The sequence below is a fragment of the Micrasema longulum genome, unplaced genomic scaffold (genome assembly GCF_059751315.1).
Source record: "Micrasema longulum isolate JH-2025_06_02 unplaced genomic scaffold, ASM5975131v1 h1tg000130l, whole genome shotgun sequence".
Taxonomy (NCBI): Eukaryota; Metazoa; Arthropoda; class Insecta; order Trichoptera; family Brachycentridae; genus Micrasema; species Micrasema longulum.
In genome coordinates, this window is record NW_028277336.1 from 127,476 (window position 1) to 149,453 (window position 21,978).

General features: G+C 33.0%; 1 protein-coding gene and 1 long non-coding RNA gene across 4 annotated transcripts in view; one reads left to right on the top strand and one right to left on the bottom strand.

Moving 5' to 3' along the window:
- Positions 1 to 5,601, bottom strand: part of LOC148284335 (uncharacterized) — a 39,131-nt gene extending 33,530 nt beyond the window's left edge. Inside the window, exon 1 of the long non-coding RNA XR_015825110.1 lies at positions 5,532 to 5,601. This is a non-coding gene — a long non-coding RNA (uncharacterized LOC148284335). The remainder of the gene's footprint in view (positions 1 to 5,531) is intronic.
- A 13,711-nt stretch (positions 5,602 to 19,312) lies between these two features.
- The window catches only part of Myb (proto-oncogene like protein Myb), a 59,239-nt gene continuing 56,573 nt past the window's right edge, over positions 19,313 to 21,978 (top strand). For 2 of the 3 annotated variants that reach the window (XM_088241480.1, XM_088241487.1), the window contains exon 1: positions 19,313 to 19,705. In XM_088241480.1, coding sequence (XP_088097606.1) covers positions 19,680 to 19,705 — 26 coding nt within the window. In that variant the 5' untranslated portion in view covers positions 19,313 to 19,679. The remainder of the gene's footprint in view (positions 19,706 to 21,978) is intronic. The other variant, XM_088241492.1, reaches the window with a different exon arrangement.

Genomic DNA, 21,978 nt, shown 5'->3' on the forward strand with positions numbered 1-21,978 from the left:
ATATGACGTGTCATTCAAAGTATTGCGTTTTTATTATTATAATTTTTATTTTTTTTTCGTACATTTATAAGAAATTTCACTGTACAATTTAATGCTCTAATTTTTACCGCGCGCAAGAAAACATTTTTTGTATCCAATTTCCCGTAGGGCTGAAGTTTCTAATTTTGATATATTGCTACCATATTTTTGTCTCAGTCGATTGTATATTTTAAGAATATCAGAATAGACAAATGTTGAAATCGAAAAATGTGTTTTATTTGAGGATCAGGTGGTGCATAGGTCACATTGGATGGAGGGGATTTGCTTTGATAAAAGGATTTTTAATGGCTCATCTGGTTGGTGAATGAGAATGTTCAGATGGGTGCTTCGCCCTACGGGACTTTTTCATTAGAATGACTCTTATTCTGGTGTTACTCGCGCGATCTCTTAGAGTATTGCCGCCCCAGTGCCTTCATTTCGGAAGTCTTAAATATTATTAATTAATAAATACGTACGTAATTATCAAAATTTGCAAGTACATTCACTCAAAAACATACATGGTCCATCCCTTGCACAGCACTTAATTTAACAATTTAACATTCCCCTATGAAACAAGTGCCATAACACACTCTCAATAGCGCAATCGAAACGGCTCTTATTCCCTTTTTCCGAAAGTAAAAAATCCCTCTTTTTAAGTTTTATTTTGTGTGTTGTCTATCGCCAAGCGATTGTGGTCTTTAGGTAAATTACGCACAAGGTCATTTCGCGCGATGTCATTCCCCGAATGTGTGTTTGAAAATTGCCCTTTACGATCTCGTGCCGAAGATAGATTATCGCATGCCAGGTGTTTTTTTTTTGTAATATAGTTAAGGGCAAAGCGATAATGGGGCGAGCTATGCAGCTGTTTGCAATGCAGATGTTCGCTTGTGTAGTACCTAGTACCCATGCCAGCGTGGATATACATAGTATATTATTTATAGAACCTATTTTAATCATATCGAAATAACACACTCGGCGAACACTCACCCCATGTTACTTTACTGCGCTGAGGCCCTTAGTCATTACTTACTCGTACCTAGCTCGGAGAGACTACAATGTTTTCCACAAAATAATTTTCGTACTGTCCTTTGCTTGCGTCATTATCTAAGACAGCTTTTTGTCAAGAATCACAAAATGACAAGAAATTTCAAATCATTTTATATACATAGCAACGAGCTGAACCTGGCAATGCTTTGCTATTGCTAGATTTGAGTACATACTCGTATATAAATAATCAAAATCGAAAATTTGATATCAATTATTATATTTAGTCCAAATTAAATATGAGCTTATACATTATTTTTTTTGTGTTTCGGTTTACATAAATTGTAAGGACAGAGATCAATAAATCGGTATTCGAACATTGTATTTATAGAATTAAGAATAGTCCAGAAGGAGCGTAGAATCATATTTGAATACATCGGACTGTGTCCAAAAATCCCCCCACTATGCCCCACTTTCGCCGCGCGCATTCGTGATGTCGCCGCGTAATGTTGCACGATGGGAAAAATATAATCACAACACAAATGTAAGGTAAAGAAAGAGCAATCTGTTAATTTCTCTAAAATTTTCATGTGCACGCGGAAATATTTACTGACACAACAGAGTAGATAAGTAAAGGTTCATTTAACAAGAGTAATTGAATCAATGAACTTTGAACTTAAAATATGAATCACATTTTATTTTACATAAAACGGATATTTTTATATCATCTTAGATAATATTTGATGTTTTAAAGATAATGTCGGTCAAATGTCCACCACAGAGTTGTTTAATCCGAGGTCCAATTTTCATTAGTTCTCTCATTAGGTGAGCAAAGTAGGGTAAAAAAAAATACTACCCTGGCAACACTAACGAAATGTCAATTTTGATTTTTTCGACAATTTGACAGATGGAAAAATAATTCAATTTTTAAGTAATGTATTTGCTACTTACACATTCATTTGCTAATTACATATGAAATATGATCCCATCCTGTTTCTTTAAGATCCTAGCAGTATTTCTCCACTTCAAATGGACACAACACGGCATAGTTGAATTCAAATCAGGAGTTGCGTACTGAGCGACGTCTACAAAGAAACTAATGAAACTAAGGTCAAAACTTAAAACTACTCATTAATGAGTACTTTAGTCGCCTTCTGTTCGATGCTCGTATGCAGTTTCTGGAGTATTCTTATTTCTATTATTGTATTGTTAGTCTGAACATACACACATTACTTATACCCTATCAATTTAATTTCTATGCTTTATCGAATCAAATTTAATTTAAAAACAAATTTATTTACACTTGTTATTATTTTCAACTCACATATTTTACTATATTTACTACAAAAAATATATTGAAACACTAATTTTTAATGTTGCCCTCTCGGTTTAGTAATCTGTGCGTTTGCCTACCATACAAGCGGTCTCGGGTTCTATTTATTTTATATATATTATACCAGCTGAACCCGGCAATGCTTTGCTATTGCTAGATTTGAGTAAATAATAGTATATACGAGGGTTGTGTAAAAAATAGGGTTCTCAATTTTTTCTCAGGTTTAAGGCATTTTTTATTTGAACTGAAAAACACATCATTGGAAAGCTTAATTTCTTAACTATTTTTCAACATAATCACCAGATTTTTCAACGCATTTTTGTTGACTACTAATCCACTCTTGGAATCCAGCTTCAAAGAAGTCCGCCGCCAGTCCGTGAAGGAATTTGGTGATTCTCGACGAATGCAGCCGGAACGATGAAAAAATCATTTACTCTCCTAACTTTTTTCTATTTAATAAATATAAGATTTTAAGAACTATACATATGCTTATGGCAAAGATGTACATTTCTTGAAAACCGCACGTAAATCGGACCAGTAATTCAGTCTATCTAGGACACACATAAGAACATTGCCTATTATATATGTATAAAGATATTCGGCTTCATATTTTGGCTAATTGAAATATCATAGTTAAGCATCTTTTACGCCACTTCCCTTTAACAATACTTCTGAGACTTTTCAAACTAATGCCAGATTTCTCTTCCTCAATAAATGAATCAAACATTTTGCGGAGAAAAATGATAAACTAGTCTAGGATATTAATATCAAAGTATGGGGCGATTGGTCAGTTCTATGTAAAATTAATTCATATATAATACACAGTACAATAAATATCACAAGTCCAGTACAAAGCATTCTAGAGGGCATAAAATAATAATTTATTGATATATATAGTTATATAGTTTGATAATTTATATAGCGTCATTTTTGTGAAAATCGCCTCAAGGGCGCTGTACAGTTTATAAATATCCCAGTACGTCTTGCAACTACAGAGCGCATGGACGGTTGGGATTCAAGTTCCTCGTTTTCAATTAAGATCAATAAAAAATATAACAGATAGGAGCTAGATTACAGGACGTCTTGCAGCTACAGAGCGCAAAGACAGTTAGAAATTTAGCCCCCATTTACACATTTTAAAAATTGACAAATAAATTTAGTGTATTAATGATATTTAAAAAAAATATATATGAATAATAAAAAGGAGTAAGATTACAACACGTCTTGCAGCTACTAAGCATATAGACGATTGGAATTCTAGACCCCATTTACAAAATGTAGGTATTTTAAAGTTGATATATGAAAGCTAGATAACCAATCATCGTGCAGCTACAGAACGCATGGACGAGTGGAATTCCAGCAAAGTTAAAATGATATCAATAAATTTACAAAAAATAGAGCACAGTAGTAAATTTGTCAAGTGTTCATGCAAAGAAGTAAGCAATAAAAAACTAAATAAATAAAACACTGTTTCAACTCCGTGGTTAACAAAGGGAGATAAATGTCCGAAGAGAAGTCCGAATTGAAAGACGAAGATGTTTGGTATTCTGATAGTTGGAGTTTTACTGTATTGATGAACTTCGTTTTGATCCAAAAACTGTTTATTAAAATTTCGTACCATGAAATTGATTTTCTAAGTGTAATCATTTTGTTTAGTTAATATATTATGTTATTTGCAGGTCATTGGACTTCATTGGTAAATGTCGTAGTACGCAGTGTAAATAATTTTTTTTTTTTTTCATACAAAATAATTGAAGTACTGGAAACGTGAGCACATAGTCAGATAACCTACTGCCATTTCATGCCGATAAAGGCTAAATTTAATTCATGCAAATATATTACAGTTTCATTAACAAAAATATATTTATTCATTTATTTAAATCTTTGCTAATATGGGTGAGAATCATCAAGGTTTTCATCTCTTTTGGTGTATCGGGTACAGCGTTAGTATAAAAAATGTAGTGTGTCATGATAATTTGTCAAATGAAGGTAAGGTGATTAATTTTACGCTTCGTGTGCTAGTCCAGGGACCCGATTACAATGGAAGAAAAGTAGAATATGCGTACTTTTTTTCTTTTAAACATGTTCAATTTACTGTTAATGTAATGTTAATAAAGGTTACTGATGAAGATACTTTAAATGTTCATGCAAATATATTCATTTTCGTACACAAATATCGATTTTTCTTTAAAGAGACAGTCGAAGATAACTCAGTTAAGTTCTTTCATTATATCTTAAATTAATGAATAATATAGCTACACAATATAATAAATAATGTTTACATATTTTGCATAATTTATGAAAACTTAATTGGTATTTTTATGTTCGATAATCGTTATTTTTAATACTTATTATGTATGACTGTATGTTATCTGGTAAAATAAAAAAAATATCACGAAGTTACGTTGTTTGAATTGATTTCATAGATGAGAGTTGTTTTATCACACAGAACCACAGAAAAAATAGCAATTTATAATATACTAGCGAACCCGACAGACGTTGTCCTGCCCGAACGTTGGCTTGCCTTGAAAAAATACTTTTTATTGATAAGTAGGTACCTAGGTACTTGTTTGTGATTAAATTCCAAAACTAAAAATTGTTAATATCTAAATATTGCATTTAAGTAGGTACTGGTTTATGGTTGAATTCTAAAACATAAAATAAATACTTTTTCAAATATGGCATTCTTTTTGCAAACGTCGAACTCCGGTCTTCTCACCAAAAGAGGGGTGTACTTATGTAGGAATGCGATTTTTAAAAATGTATTGAATTTAATATTATTTTAGTATTACCAAAAATCCAGTAAAAAGAATTAAATGGGTAGAAATAATAAGGAATTTAAGGAAAGAATCTGATTAAGATCCACAAAAAACAATTGCTGTTTGTAAACATTCAAAAATAAACTTTTTTAATTTTTTTCTAAATGCATTCTCCTCGAACGCAACCCTGGTAGATCGATGAATAAAACATTTATGCTCCTTACTTATTTTTTGCATATTAGATTGAAGATTTTAATATCTAGGAAAACGCACAGCGCAAAGATCTATATTTCTTTGAGAACCGCCCGTAAATCGGTTAAGCTGTTTAGGAGGGGTTCAGTGACATCACACGTACAGCGGAATTATATATAAAGATATCACTATCATAATATTATGTACCTACTATGTAGGTACAAATAAATATAAATACAGCTTACCTGTAAATAAAATCACCGTTCGCCACTGCCGAAACATAGGAACAAATTGAACTACACGGGATCACCCAAAAAATATACAAATTAGTATTTTTTTTTCTTTCTTGTATCTTCTTTGAAAGAGCTTTACAGGTACGTCGAGTCCTTGCTTAGTTTTGTACGTATTATCTCGCATCACGTGCGGGGAAAGCGCATGACGGCGCAAGAAGCGATACTACTTTATTGTTAGAAACTGGAACACTTTTCTTGCGTATCGGATTGACGTAATCCGATACGGTACAATGCAACAACGAATTTTTTTATACGACTATCATAAAATATCGACCGATTACACGTTCAGTATATCATGAACTGAATTGCCTCTATTTTTTTCCTGCTTCGTTAAAATTATGAACTTAATAAGAGAATCGTCTCGGTTTTTTTTGTAGATAACTAGCTAACAAATATATAAAAAAGAAAAGAATTTGAAATGAATAAGTCACTCAGATACCAGCATAATATTAAAATTCCTAAATTCCATACAAGTCATGGTCAAAATAGCTTTGTATTCAAAGGTGTAAAAAATTATAATAATCTTCCTAATGAACTAAAAACTATTAAAAATAATATATCAACAAATAAATGTAAAGTAAATCTAAAGAAATTTTTTGAACTCGTGTAAAAACAACATTAAATTTTAATTAGTATGAATGTATTATTGTTTTATGTTTTTTCTTTATATATGCTATGTTTTTCTTTGTCTTTTCATATACTCGTATTTAAAATTATATAAACTCTTATTAATAAACAACTAAAACAGTGTAAGTCACTCTCCAAGCACAAGAGTTAGTCTCTTTTTTTGGAGAGTTACAGTTATAACATTTACTAGATGTGTAAAAGTAGATATGTTTAGAATTTTACAAAAACATGTACTTTTTATGAAATTTATTTCATTAAAATTTATTTCATTGCTTTGTAATTATACAGCGTGATGGTTTGTTTGTTTGAAATATTTAGAATAACAATTGATAAGAATGTCACAATTATTATTCTTGATATGAATAGTGCAAAAGCGAAAACGTATGAAAACTGACGTATGTCGCAGTCTGACGCAAGTTTCATACAGACTTCCCTCCATTTTACAAATGTTCAAAATCTACCGGCATGTATTATTAAAGAAAACGTTCAATACAAGCATAGAAGAGAGGAAACAGCTAATCAACCCCTCTTTGAAAAAACTTTTTAAATTGATTCATTTGAAATTTATTGTTGTCAGCCACATTATTTATAGTAATTCCGATCCTCTTGGAAGTTGAAGGAGAACTAGAAAGGAGGAGGAATTCCTCGAAGTGTAACAAAGTGTTCCGCCTCGTTTGTAACCAAACCAATTACCAAATTCTCTACGAGATCAACCCCCGAGTTATGAGTAGATTCCTTCCCTAGAATCTACACTGATTTAGATCTCGAACGTGACTATTTCTGTATTCCCTTTTTTATTGGCTTTAAATATTCCATGTCTTCATCTTTGAAAATGTCTCGAATAACAAAAATTACGCAATATTATATATTCCACAGACACACTTACCTATCCTTTTATTCATCTTTGATATAATTGATAAGATTAACCCCCCCTCCCCGGTGATGTGTAGCTAGTACATATTGCGTCTAATAACTATAATATCTTTATAAATATCATAAAACTTGGGTTTAGATTTTCAGTATTCCTCCACTACACATTTATGTATCGACTGAAATAATTTGTTATTAAATAACAAGTACTTATTAGGCACAAAAAAAGCATTTTATCGGAAATCGGGGAAACAAAATATATCATAGAAAAAAAGAGTTAATATCTTTAGTTTGAATCCAGGATAGTGCGTGTTTTTTAAAAAGAGGAACATTTTAAAAGTTAGGGATCAATTAAACATTATCAGTAAAAAAATAATTTTAAAAATTTGGGCCCATAAAATATGCAAATCTCTGTGCTAGCCTCGTTTTACAATGTGGTATTTTTATCACACGGTTCCTTTTTTGACTTGATATATTTGAATTACTTGTAAACATATTTTGGTTCTTAAATATATATTTTAAACATTGAAAACAATATATTTGTCTTATTTCTAAAAGTTTAGCTTCTTGGAACAGTTTGGCCATTTTTGATACTGAGGGCTTCAAATCCTCGTACATATTATGAACTATGTTTTTAACAGTGTTTTGTATAACTTTATGTATATTTCCCAATGTTTGTGTGCGTAAAAAATAAATTATACGCTCTTGCAAAGTTGTTCATTTGTGACCTACACGAAATGTTGATATCCTTCTTCTAACCTTTCATTGTCTATCCTTTACCTTTAGATCCCCCCTTTCACTCTTCTCTGCTCCCTTCTTCGCGTTTCCATACAGACATTTAGGTCACTCTTTACAATGACGATAGGTAAATCTATTTATCTATTACTTTTCAACCCCTTTGTTCATTATTCTGAACACCGCTCGCTAAAAGATATCCCGTGAGATATTTTTCCCTTTCATAATTTTAACTACTTTGCCTTTCAATTGGCGGATTAGACCTGTTTTCCTCGTGATATTATATTTAAGTATGATAATGTTTGTGTTTAACCTAGTGTGCGTTCATTTAAATATATTTGTATTAAAATTTTACATACTGGTCTAAATCAAATGTTTATGACAGCGAGGTAGAGTACCACGTCGACAACATATTATTTTTTATTACATACATACATGTCAACATGTTGCACAAGTCCAAAATTGACTTTATGAGTTAAATATGAAGAAATGTTCCTAAATATATTTTAAACCCGCACAACAGGGAAATATTACATACCTAGTACAAATACCGATACAAATATATGAAATGGATTTAGAAAAATGAATTGTGTTCTCAAAATGAATATGGATATTGTGGAGAAATGCTTTGATACATAACTTGAAAAAAAAAATTGAAAAAAACATTTCCCTACAAATACGCGACATGTTTGGCCTTGACAATCGTGACGTCAGGATTCGTGACGATATTATATTTAAAGGAGATCACCCAGATTGGGCTTAATTTTATGTTGCCGGTCAACAAATATAAGCTCCTTATTTAAATCGAACTCAGCATTATTTTTTTTATTATTTTTTTTTTAGAAGAAAAGAAATATTTGCGTTCTTATGATTTACCCAAATATTTAATTTTTGAGGGCCATTTTCAACGAGTTGTAAATAACTCACTATTAGAAAATGGAATCAAGTTGGGGTAGAGTGGGATTCGAACCACGGACCTTTGGTCTGTGAGTCCGAGACAATTATTATAAACATTTTTTATTAATATACCCAAGTTCTAAGTCGATTCTCTGAGATTATATTTAGGTTTGAATATTTAGCCTTAAAGTATAACTCAGCGTAGATGTAATGCAGTTTTATTTTATTTTATTTGGGAAATCAACCGTTCTACATAAATATTTATAGTAAACAATCAGATATAGTGTTTAAACTCAGAACTAATAACAGATTTCCACAAAGTATACAAAGTTAGTAAAGAAAATATATTACATATTAAAAAAATACATATAAGTTGATATATATAAAAATGTTATTTTCATGTACTCGTAAATATTTTTCAATAATCAAAGATTTTTATATATTTTTTTAAGAACAGTAAATTATTGTAAATTGGGCGGGATTAGCACAAGAATGCTTGAAGAGAGGATAAGGAGGGGAAGGGAGATGTACATATTTATTATTATAATGTCTAAGTTACATAATGCATTTTTAGTGTAAATTTTAAATCTGACAGAGTGATGTTTGTGTAATCTATATCTTTAAATTTTGTATTGTACACTGAAAAAGTCCTACGAAAAAAAGCATTCTAACATACGATGTATTACTTATTGGTACATGAAACAGGTGGTACCGTCTACAAATCCTGGCTGGCACATGTATTGTTATTAAACTAAGTAGTTCTGTACAGTCAACTATTCCTGTGATAATTTTGTAAAGCAGTAGTTGCTCCGCACACACACTTTTGTTTTGTTATAGAAATTGGTGTTATAGTAGTTAATTGCGTTTTAGTCTCACGTGCATTGTTAAAAGACGAAGGAAAATAAAACAAAAAAATAAAAATAATCACTCTATTAAATATTGTATTTAATGTTATCCTCTATAATTTTTCTGATCTAACAAATATATCCACTAACCCTTCAGCAGGAATGTTTGCAAGAATGGCAGGCCCATGTACCATACCATACACATCACATGGGAGTATGGGAGCAGCAACCGATAGTCCTTCTGCCATTATGGCAGGAGCAATAATACTGCGCAGTAGCTTAATAATAATAAAAATAATATTTGGCTGATTTTTATACCGCCATTTTTGTGAAAAATTACCTCAAGGGCGCTTTACAAGTGTATACCTAAACTTACATTCTAACTAAACTAAAGTGATATATTATATTTCTAGATTTAAAATTGAGGTTATGATAGTCTAAAGAAGCGGGATTTTAGTTGGGATCTGAACTGACTGGGACTGTCGATGATTCGTAAGTTTGAAGGCAATCGGTTCCAGACAGAGGGGCCGGCAATGGCAAAAGCACGATCTCCAAATCTAGTGTTTGGGGAGCGCCGGATTTCGACAAGTTTTCCTCTCCCTGAATCAAATGCTGACCTAAGAGTAAATTTTCTTTGACATGTATTTTCCCCAATACAAAGGTCCGATAGGTATTTTGGAGCCGTTTCATGAAGGGATTTGAATACTGTCCAGCAAAGCTCGTATTTTATTCTCTCTGAACCTTGCTTGTCTGCCTGCTACCTTTTTTTCATTCTGACTTGAACATTATTACGAGAAATATAATAATAATTAGGTTTTGTTCCACAAATAAAATAGATGTTTTGAGTTTGAATATTATCTCACAGACTTGGCTTAGAACTTCATTCTAATAATAAAAAGGGTTCATTTTGTATGGAGGCTGGGTAATTTCCTTTAAACGGTCATAGACAAACTTCAAAATTTACATGAATCGTGACGTATTAGGGCGTGGCGAATGCAATGACCGTTTTCGCGGGAATGATTTTTTTTATAAATATATTTTACTGGACAGTATTTCATAGACCCTTATTACTTAAAAATTGTAAAAAAAAATACCTGGTATTCCGCTATCGCAGTGTTGAACCACCTTTAAAACCAATAATTTACGTCCACCCTGCCAGGAATCGGACCTAGGACAACATCCATAGAAGGCGAATGCACTAACCACTGAACAACGTGGCGCATTTATTTTTTTTATTAAAAAAAAAATATTTGCGTTCTTATATGTATACCCAAATATTTCAATTTTGGAGGCCATTTTCAACGAGTTGTAAATAACTCGCTTTTAGAAAACAGGGACTAACTTTTGATACAGGCACTTTTTTTGTTGATTTCTATCGTATTCTTCCAGTAGCCTTTTTTTGAAATTTAAACTTGAACGTATACCCACACACTGGCAATGCCTTTGTGGGTTTTTTGTTTATGTAATATTTTATTTTGTATTTGTAACTTATGTATACACGAAGGAAAAATGCAAAGAAAAAAATATATTTAATAAAAAAAAAAGTTGGAGTGGGATTCGAACCTCGAATCTCCGATCACAACATGGGACCACAAATAAAAATAATCCAGCAAAAAATAATAATAATTTACATTTTATGCCACAAATTAACACTCCATATTTTATTTTTGCGCCTACTTACAAAAAAGTATGAAAAACTTAAATAAATTATTATATTTTTTACTCCCCGAACCTTTAAGTTTTATGTTATTTAGGTACTGTTTTGTCAACCCATTCATGACGAGAGTTCCATATGGAACTCAAAACAGCATCGGCTTTATATCCGTCATATTGAGTTGTCTTGTGACAATAATCACCCAGTTAATAGTTATTTCTAGATAGTCTCAATGCACCCACGCGCACGTTAAATTTTAGTTGCTATGAAGTCACCCGTTCGTGAAGATGTGAGCAGAGCTGCAATTTCAGTGTTGAAAAAAGGGTACTTTTTTTACGAAATGTAAAAATAGAGGATGTTTATATGAAACCTATTGTATTTTTTTTTTCAAAAAGTCTTACATTTTATAATGATTATAAAATTAATAATAATAATAATTAAATATTAATAGACGGTGGAGAAGATTTTTATACATTAACAATTATTCAAATAAAAATTTAACCGGATGACATAAAACCAGCATTTTACACAACCAATAATAAAGAAAGTATACTAAAAAACACTTAACAAAGAACTGATGAATTAGATCGATCAGGCATTTACAAGTTGGTGTGCCACGACTGCAAGTCATTTTATATAGGGAAAACATCACGTACTTTTAAAGAACTTATGAGATGTCTTAAGAATAATAATTTTTCTGAGTTTTCTGACCATATTCTAAAAAATAGTCACTCATTCAACTATGAAGATGGCATCGAAGTTGTACATACAAACAAAAAAAGATATGCACTTGATTATTTTGAAATATTGGAGATTAGAAAGACTGTAAATAAAAAGTTGAATATTATCAATAATCAAATAAACCTTAGTAATAGTCCTATTTTAAATATGTTCACTCTCCCTAAATCCACACACAAACCCCCTCTCTTCTCTACTCCCGTAGCCACGCTCACTCTACCCTCACTGTGAAAAATTTATATATGTTATGTTGGTTTGTAATGAACCCTGAAGAACGCATAGTATTGCCGAAACTAGTTGGTAGTCAAATTATACAATTATAAGTGGTACATAAAAACAAAGTGATTTTATTTTATTTTAATATATTAGATCATGAAATTGACAAACTTTTTATGGAAACACATTAATGTTTTTTTAAAACGTATTGTAGTATAAAAGGGGATTCTATGTATATATTTTTCTAGGGGCTCCCAGGGGTCGGCTCAACAATTTTATTTCATTTTGAAAAAAAGGTAACTTTGTTACTTCTTCCATTCTAAAAAAATTTAACATGAAATTTAAAAAAAAAATCTTCGTCGTGATTGGGTTAAACCCGCTCAATTTCGAACCTAAATACCGCCATCCTGTCTTTACGTATACAAAATACCCCCTTTGCTGTCAAACTTTCTAACTACTCAACGTCAGTCCTCAAAAGGGTTAAAAATCGCCTAGATTTCATAAAAAACGTCGAGAACATTCATCCGACCTTTTCTTCAAACTGCTCACCGTATCAAATTATACTTTCGTCTGACGCAATCAACTTGTAAAACAGCGCGAAGCGATCATTTATAAAAATGAAATACTTTTACTATGTTTGTGTGTATTTTTGTATTTTATTTGCGCGTGCTTTTCGACGCCTTGCCTCCCCGAAATTGGAGACGCCGGTTTTAAGTTCCAAGTTCGGAAGACCTCCCCTGTCGTAGAACAGTACCGAAGGGTTGTGGCAGGAATTCCGCTCGACAGAACACCCTAAGCGACAGTATCCTACCCCGTTTCGGCCAGCCCATCCTGCTATTGTTGGAGTCCTAAACTTTCTTCTGAATACTAATTTGTCGCTCCTAGAGCGTAGATGTGATTGCAGATAAGAGGTTTTGAGGAAGGAAGCGACAATAGAGAAGTCAGCGCGTGTGACGAACATTGTTATTAATCAGCAATATTTTGAGTATACGCAAATGTTTACAGACAAAGCTAGATTCCATCCCCTAGGGAGTTACAAGATTGATCTGTTATAATTAAAATAGATCATGATTGGAAACGAGAAACAAGAATCCCATCGTCCATGCGCTCTGTAGCTGCAAGACGCGCTAGTATATTTATTTACTGTACAGCGCCCTTGAAATTATTTTCACAAAAATGGCACTATATACATTATTTAACTATAATAATAATAATAATTTGCATATGCAAATGCATAGGTATAATCCGATGTCTAATAATCATCTATTAACCTTGGTAACCTCCCTGTGGCTCAATCACAAATGACTATCGACGTGATAACGATTTCTCTCCATGGTTGTTCATCGTATTCGCGATCACAATGGAACATCCGTGAACACATAATATTTAATGTCAAAATATTAACGTTTCGCGACGTATAATCCTATTGCGCTATCAAATATTTGAATTTTACCGGTGTAAATATGGAAAATATTCCAAAACTGCTATTTTTATTTATTTATTATTTATCATGCTATTTATTGCATTTAGCCGGCGGTCGGCAAGTCAAATGTCAATTAAAGCAGTCGCCATAGTAATTGTTTGTAATACAATTTTTACTTTTTTATATTAGATACTCCTTACTATTTTGCTACTCCTTACAATATATTGTAGTGTTTTTTATAGTAAACGCCGATTTTTCGGCAATGAACTGTATTTATTTACTAGGAAAACAAAAAACAAACCGACACGAGCGTTGACTTAGAGATTACACTCGCGTTGATTTATGACTGCGATAACTTAAGCATGTTCATTATTGTTCATTGTGATCGCTCAAATGCTTAGCATGTTTTTAAGCATGTCGATAGTTATTTGTAATTAAGCTACTGGGGTCTCAAATCCTGCGCTTGTGTTTACAAAAAATATGTAAAAACTCTAATAATTTTAACTCTTAAAAAAATACATTTATTTTTAATTGTATCCAAGGGCGCGATACCATTTTAACACGGGCCTAACAATTTATATAAAAGTATAGAGGTTACAACTTATTACGTAAGCCGTTCCTACTGCGACCAAAAAGATCCGAGATGTAAAACGGAAGTGGTCGAGAAACAGGTCCTACCGGGAAAGGATTCACGTGTTATAATAAATAATGTCCCTTCCGTGTTAAATAAATTAGGTACCTACGCCGTACAATACATTTACCCTTTCTAAGCAAAACTTCAGCCAGACAACGGAATTTGATTCAGCATATGTAATAGGTACACCACACTGCCAGAACTCATTAAGTGTCATTTTTTTTCAAAACTGAGTAGAGGACACGATGAATTAGGGCTTCCATTCAAGACTCAAGACTCTGAATTTCAAGTCTTCAGATGCTAGTATCGAAATTTCGAGACCAGCAGTACGATTCTAAACGCTTTCTAGAGGGTAGAGAATGCGATGCTAGCGCATAATTTACATACTAAGTTAACAATGACAGTATCATCATATTTATATACATAATTATTATGTACGTGTGATGTCACTGAACTACTCATAAACGACTTAACCGATTTACGTGTGGTTTTTTGCATAATAGTGAGCTTTGCGCTGCGTATGTTTGTAGATCTTAAAATCTTCGATCTAATCTGTAAAAAAATTTAGGAGAATACATGTTTTATTCATTGATATACCAGGGTTGCATTCGACGAGAATGCATATACAAAAAAATGGAAGGATGTTGTTTTTTGTGTTTAAAAAACGTTTGCTTTTGAATGTTTACAAACAAAATGATCTTTTTATGGATTTCAATCAGATTATTTCCTTAAATTCCTTATAATTTCTACTCATTTATTTCCTTTTTATGAATTTTCAGTAATGATAAAATAATATTAACTGACATTTCATACATTTTCGAAGATTGCATACATACATTAAGTGCACCGCTGTTGTTAGAAGAGCAGAGTTTGATGTTTGCAATATAATCTTTATTTGAAATTTAATTGTTTTGTATTTTGGAATTCGACAATACCTGTATACTTAATTCTACTTAAATACTATATTTGAATAATTATCATTCTTAGTTCTGAAATCCAATCACAAACAAGTATCTAGGTACCTACTTATCAATTAAAAGTCTTTTTCCCTTTATCCGAACAGTTTTTGCACGCTTTCACGACATAATCAGGCATTTTTTATTTTCATTTCTTTTGGTTTCGAATTAAATGTTAATCTCACGTCAGCACCCGGCTGGCGGTGTAAGAATGTCTAAATTAGTAAATAGTTTATCGAAAATTCGAATATCGAAACAACGTTTGCTAAACTAGCTAAAAGCAGGCTAGCCAACGTTCGGGCAGACCAACTTTTGTAGGGTCCGCTAGTGTTATATAATTCAATAATGAAAATGAAAGTAAGACCTTACAATCTCAGTGCTAGCGCAGGCAACGCAAAAAACACACTCGCCCGGCCAACACTGCCATTTTTTTTATTAGACTGAGGCTGGATAGGTGCGGCACTGCCCGAATGTATGCTAAAGCTGCACATATTTTCCCTTAGCTCTGCCTAGAGCACGGTGGCTGCTGGTTGCCGACTAAACCCTTAACTAGTTGTTGATTTAGAATGATTTTTCCGTTATGTTATTTTAGTTAGGCTATTGCAATCTATATTTGGCTATACAGGTTGTTCTTTAAACCCTGTCACATCCGAAATCATAATGATCAGTATGGGCAAGAAGACATTTTAGCACATTAAAAAAAAATTTAGAACGAAGAAAATTTTTTAAAAAAATTTAGAAAAAACCAATGGCTGCTTACTTCTGTAGGGGAGAAGCGAGGAGGGCGCGGCCGCGCTGTTGACTGTGTGTTAGACTCCCCCCTCCCCCTCCTCGTTTCTCCCCTGCAGAAGTAAGCAACCATTTTTTTTTTTTTACATTTCGTTTTTGTAAATTTTATTCGTTCTAAAAATTTATTTTAATGTGCCAATATGTCTTCTTGCCCATACTGATCATCGTGGTTTCAGATGTGACAGGGTTTAAAGAACCCCCTGTATAGGGATAGTTGGTTGGTATATTTTGTCTAAATTTGTTGCAACAGAGAGGCAAAACATTTTTAAGAAGGGAATATGAACGTCCAGGCATTTACAATGCTTATGAACTGCCATTGGCTGGTTTAAGTGGCCGTTTTACTCACTGTGTAACATTCACCATTCTGCCTATATTTAAACATCCACATTTCCTCAACTCTTCTATCTGTTGACTTTTGTGAAGTAAAAGAGCTGAAACCTTTATCGTGTGGGTGAAATTCATCCGGCTGAACCAATTCACCTACAAGGCAACGCCTGAAAACAATTTTCCTATTTTTATTCCTCTACTTTTATTAGTTCATCAATTCAACGATGTTTTGAGTATGTCTAAATGTTTGCAGACTGGCTGGATTTCCTCGCTAGATCTAAATTTGTTGCAATAGAGAGGAAAAACATTTTTGAGAAGGAATATGGAAGTCTAGGCATTTACAGGGCCTATGACCTGTAATTGGCTGGTTTAAGTATTCATTTAAATGAAAGGTTTCATTAAAAGTACATTATGATGTAATTTATTTACAACTTGCACTATTTTTTTATGTGAATTTATCGTTAGTATCGAAATGTCGCGAAGTTTGTAATACTTACCTGCTAGACAATTATAAACCGTAAGATTTCTTATGAAATAATGAATATTAAATTAAGAAAAAAAGCCGTGAATTTTTTTTTGGAAGCTACCAGATCTGTACACCCGACAGGACCTATAAAAGGGCCACGGATAGTAACAAGTCAACAGACGAAAGATTCAAGGAAAAATGGGTCGATAGAGGTACTGTAGTTATTTCACGAAGAAATCTGAATACTAATGAAGTCATGAAAGTTATAAATGCCAAAATATCCAATTGAATTTTATCTGAAATCTGTCGTCTACAATCTTGTTAGGTCGCTTATTTTGTGAATTTGTGAATATCCTCATCCTCGCATATGAGAATTCTCAAGTGGACAGCCATGTTATTGTATGCATACCCGAAAAGTCATGGGAAGAATAGGTCAGGGGAAGGATGCGAACAAAGTTTTTTTAACATATTTTAAAGTTTCGTGCGGACGTTTAGTCCCTAGAATAATCGCAGAAGCGACAAGTCTTGATCTATCAAAGCATTGTAAAACCGTTTCTGTGTGTCGTGTTTGCCCTTTTGATGAATTTCAACTATAATACACGTTCCGCGTTGCGTGATGCTTCTTTCAGGGTTTACTTGAAGCTTTTAAAGGGTCTTTCCACTCTATTGTCCAATTCAGAACATTCCGAATAATATGCCCACCTTGATTGCTTTAAAAAGTTTCCAAAATAATCCTCTGTAGGGAATATCTTGTGTTTGTATTTTTATGTTTTCAAAAAATTGCGTCACGATTCCTTAGAGGGGATTAAAATTCATATAGATTGTGATATTTATTTAAAATAAAACACTTTGTAAATTTACCTCACAAGAGTTTAATACATTAAAACACGACTAGTTTCGGGTAATCGGTATTACCCATCCTCAGGTTTAAATATAAACTTTTACTTTTTAACTTTTTTTAAAAGTTAACCTATTTATTTTAATGTTATATGATTTTTATTTATATAAAATGTACATTACTAAATGACTCAGTTATCTTTCTAGACTAGCGTCTGTTAAACGGTAACTGAATCTATTTTTAAAACAAACCACTCGCAGTTTCCCCGTAGGGGTAGGCAGAGAGGATTGAACGCCATTTCACTTTTTGCATACAGACTTCGCTTCCTCTGCATTCATACATCTTCTCATGCACGCACGCCGATTGTTTCTACTCTTGACATGTTCATCTTCAAGTATTTGATGGAGTTGATCGTGCCATGTCTTTCTCGGTCTTCCTTGTTTTCTGCATCCATCGACATTCGCATCGCAGATCCTTTTAGCCGTTCTTTTGTTGTCCATTCGCTCTACATGTCCAAACCAACGCAGCACCCCTATCTTGATTTTGTCGATAATGCATGTCTCAGCCTTACACAGATCACGGATCTCGATATTTGTGCACCTATCACACATTTTTACCACACATTCGCCTGAAGGATCACATTTCGACAGCATTTAACCTACTTTCATCATCATTTTTCCAATTCTATACTTCGCTCCCATACATCAGAGCTGGCACTAGAGCTCTATTGTGAACTACTAGTTTTTCCTCCTGCTATAAATATTTGTTTACCTAAGTAGATTTCAGTGCACCGTTCACCCTATTTCCGGCACTCACCCTCCTTTCCAAATCTTTCTCAGTTTTTCCATCCCTAGTAAAAATATTTCCCAGATGCACAAATTCTTCTACCTGATTCAGAATATCCCCCTTCACACTGATCTCACATTTAGTAAGTTTTCATCAATTTCATAAACCATCACTTTCGATATATCAACATTCATAATGAAATCGCTTTTCTTGCATACATCGTAGACTTTTGTTACACAAGAATTGCAGGTCTTCTTTGCTGCTAGCAAAAGTACGGCATCATCAGCATACAGAAAACAGTTAACAGTTATACCACTCCATCCATTTTTCAGATTAATTTACTATGGATGACGTAACTTATAAATAATATAATTACAATATGCCTCTGAAGGTGTATTCCGCCTTTTCTCCGCCGTGTTCTTTAATTCTAGTATAGTTTTAGCTGATAATTTATACTTTTTAATGTGCCTGTTTAAATACGTTTTTTTCACGTTATCTAAATAAAATCATATATTATAAAGCGATTTTTTTATTAGTTATTTTGTGACCTAATAAGTAAAAATATCGCTGTTTATAATAATTTCTTCGCACGCTAGAAGTTCTTAATGCGAGCTTCGAAACATACAATAATGAATTTTTATTTTTAAAAATCTTAAAATAGTGCGCACATATTCTTATATTTACATTATGGATATATAAACATAATTTATAAATTCTTTTAACACGTGTCTTAAGGTTGAGCTAAAATGTTGATTTTTTTCTTCGTAAATGTGTTAAGTTGTTTTTTTCCGTCATAATACGTTCTGAACAAAGTAAGGTCTAGGAAACTCGCGCTTTCTGTAAGCTCTGAGGCTCGCGTTCCGAATCCGAACTCGTTCGGCCAGGATCGGCCGCACTTCGGCGAAATCGGCAACTAGTGAACTCCGAATTCAGTCCGATTTCGTCCTTCGCGCGGTGCGGTCGCGTTGACACGAGTAGCGGCGAGTTAGTGTCGAGTGTCGTAAAGTGAGAAACCGGGGGTTCACGATTAGGAACCCTCGTACCAAAAAAATTGTTTGAAAAAACCCCCCTCGGTTTTACTTTTTGTGTTTGTGACCAGTTGGGCTGTTTTGTGACGTGCTAACGTATAGCGAGTGTTCGAGTATCATAATATATTATATTTTTTCAACGTTAAGTCTCATTATATTTTGTGGTTTTGTATGCGCGAGAGACATCTGCGTGTCAACACACGAGTGCATCCCAGCATGCTCGATCTCCGATGGGGTAGGCAGAGAGGATAAAGCGCATTAGTTATCACAAATGCTACGACAGGAGATCAACATCAGGTTAAAACATTCACATGTTTACTCATTGACGAGCGTATAGGAACAATTTTCAACCACTCGGTAGACATTCCATTTATTTATTTGACAAATTCACCCTCTAACTGACATCTTCAAACTGATCTTACGTGACACGTGTGTTTTAATTTAGTATTCTTTGCCCAATTGACAAAATATTTATTGTTTTAATTAAATATCTCAATTCTAAGCATAATTTAAGAACTTTCAGAGCGTCATTTTCAGTAAATAACCTTCATGGGCGCTGAACATATTTTTTTATATTATCTACAAAAAAATTGAGGTTATGGGTTTTCATCATCATTCCCCTTTCCGCTCCCAGTGGTACATAGGGCACCGCACTTGTAAACCAAATGCAGTGTATTTCGATCATCTGTTAAATAAAGGTAAGGTAATCAGTCCTACGCTTCGGGTGCCAGTACAGAAACAATGAAATATTGCGTTTTAAACAACCAAAATCAATATTTCACGTCTACCCTGTCAGGAATCGGACCCAGGACTCAAGAATGGTACGAACGTGGCTTTTCACTACTCAATGAGGATTTTTACCTGAGAACAGCCATCGAGTTATAAACACTCGTCACCCACAGAACTGTATTCTCCATCCGCCTGGACACAGAAATAAATGGGTTATAAATTATAATGACGCTATTTCAAGTTATTATTTATTGCACTTACGTCAAATGTGATATTTTTAAATACAAATTTTTATTTTCAATTTTCCATTAAGGGTGTTGTGCGATAGGAGTAGATTTTACAATATTTTTTTACTAATAATTACAAAGTTAATATTATTGATTTCTAATATATTAATTCAACGACTTAACATTAATAAATGTAACCTCATTTGTTTTATTTTCCCAAAATGGCCAATCTCGTGTCAATGGTGGTTTCCCGCCTAATTTCATCCCCTGCCTCGCGTTCCTGTTCTTAAAAGTATTATCTTTTTTGACGTTTTTTTTACCTGTCCATAAATAATTTATCTTTCCAAATAACAGTCGCGTGAAACCCCAAATGGTCCGGTAATTCCTCATAATTAAAACAAACTAAAAATTTCCGTTCCTTTGTTTCACCGGACAATAATAATGATAAATTACCAAATTATTTGTGTTAAATATGGTTAATTTGAAATCAACTTATTAAAACTAGTAAAACTGAAATAACCCGGATTAATGAGTGCCAGATTTTATTCTTTTGAAATAATACAGCGAATTAGGATCACATTGAAAACATACTTAAACATGTCCAGCAAAGTTCATTGCACAATTAAATTAAAATTAAAAACATCTCCTTTATGGAAAAAGTGTGTTTTTTTAACATTTTACAACATAGGTGAAGAACATTTACAGAAGGTAATATAGAAGTCTAGGCATCTACAGGGCTTATGACCTGTCATTGGCTGGTTCAAGTGGCCACTTTACTAACTTAACAAACATCAACAGATGAAAGAATTGAAGGAATATAGATGTTCGAATATGGGCAGAATGGTGAATGTTCCGAAGTGTGTAAAGTGGCCACTTAAACCAGACAATGACAGGTCATAAGCCCTGTCGATGCCTAGACTTCTATATTACCCTCTCTAAAATATTATTTGCCTATGTTGTAATATGTTAATATTAACAGCTCCCCTCAGAGTTGAATCCAGTCCTTGTCTACTAAAATTTGGACAAACTCAAAATATTTAATTTTTTTTACACCACAACAGCCCGGAAGGTCCAATTACAGTGTTTAATTGCATCACAGAACACCCAGGCTCGTAACAAACCACATTATATTTTTTTTGGAAAATTTCGTGCTCGAGTCATGGGCTTTTAGACATTACACTGTGGAGGCATCCTTAACATAATGATTTATATTTTTAATATTTCAGTGCATTCATTTCTTTCTGCTTCAATCCCTCGTACAATTGTTTTTTTAATGTGTTTTGAACGAGTTTTGAGACTGTTTTTCTCCTCATTGGTAATATATACTTTTTATCTCTATTTTCATATGCAGGACATTGTTGGTTCAAGTTGGTTGATTATAGTTTTTGTTACATTTATCCCCTTAATTATTTTAAGAAAAAAAAATTGCCGTTAGCAAGCAAATTTCTTTATGCATCCTTTCTACATTAGAATACATATTTCTTTTGAGTATAACTCTCATCGCCTTATTTTAAAGAATTAGTATATTTTTAATTTTAATTTCTCCTTCATTACGTAAAAAAAGAATGGAAGAACAGTAATTTATGTGTGGACATACGATTGTTTAATAGATAA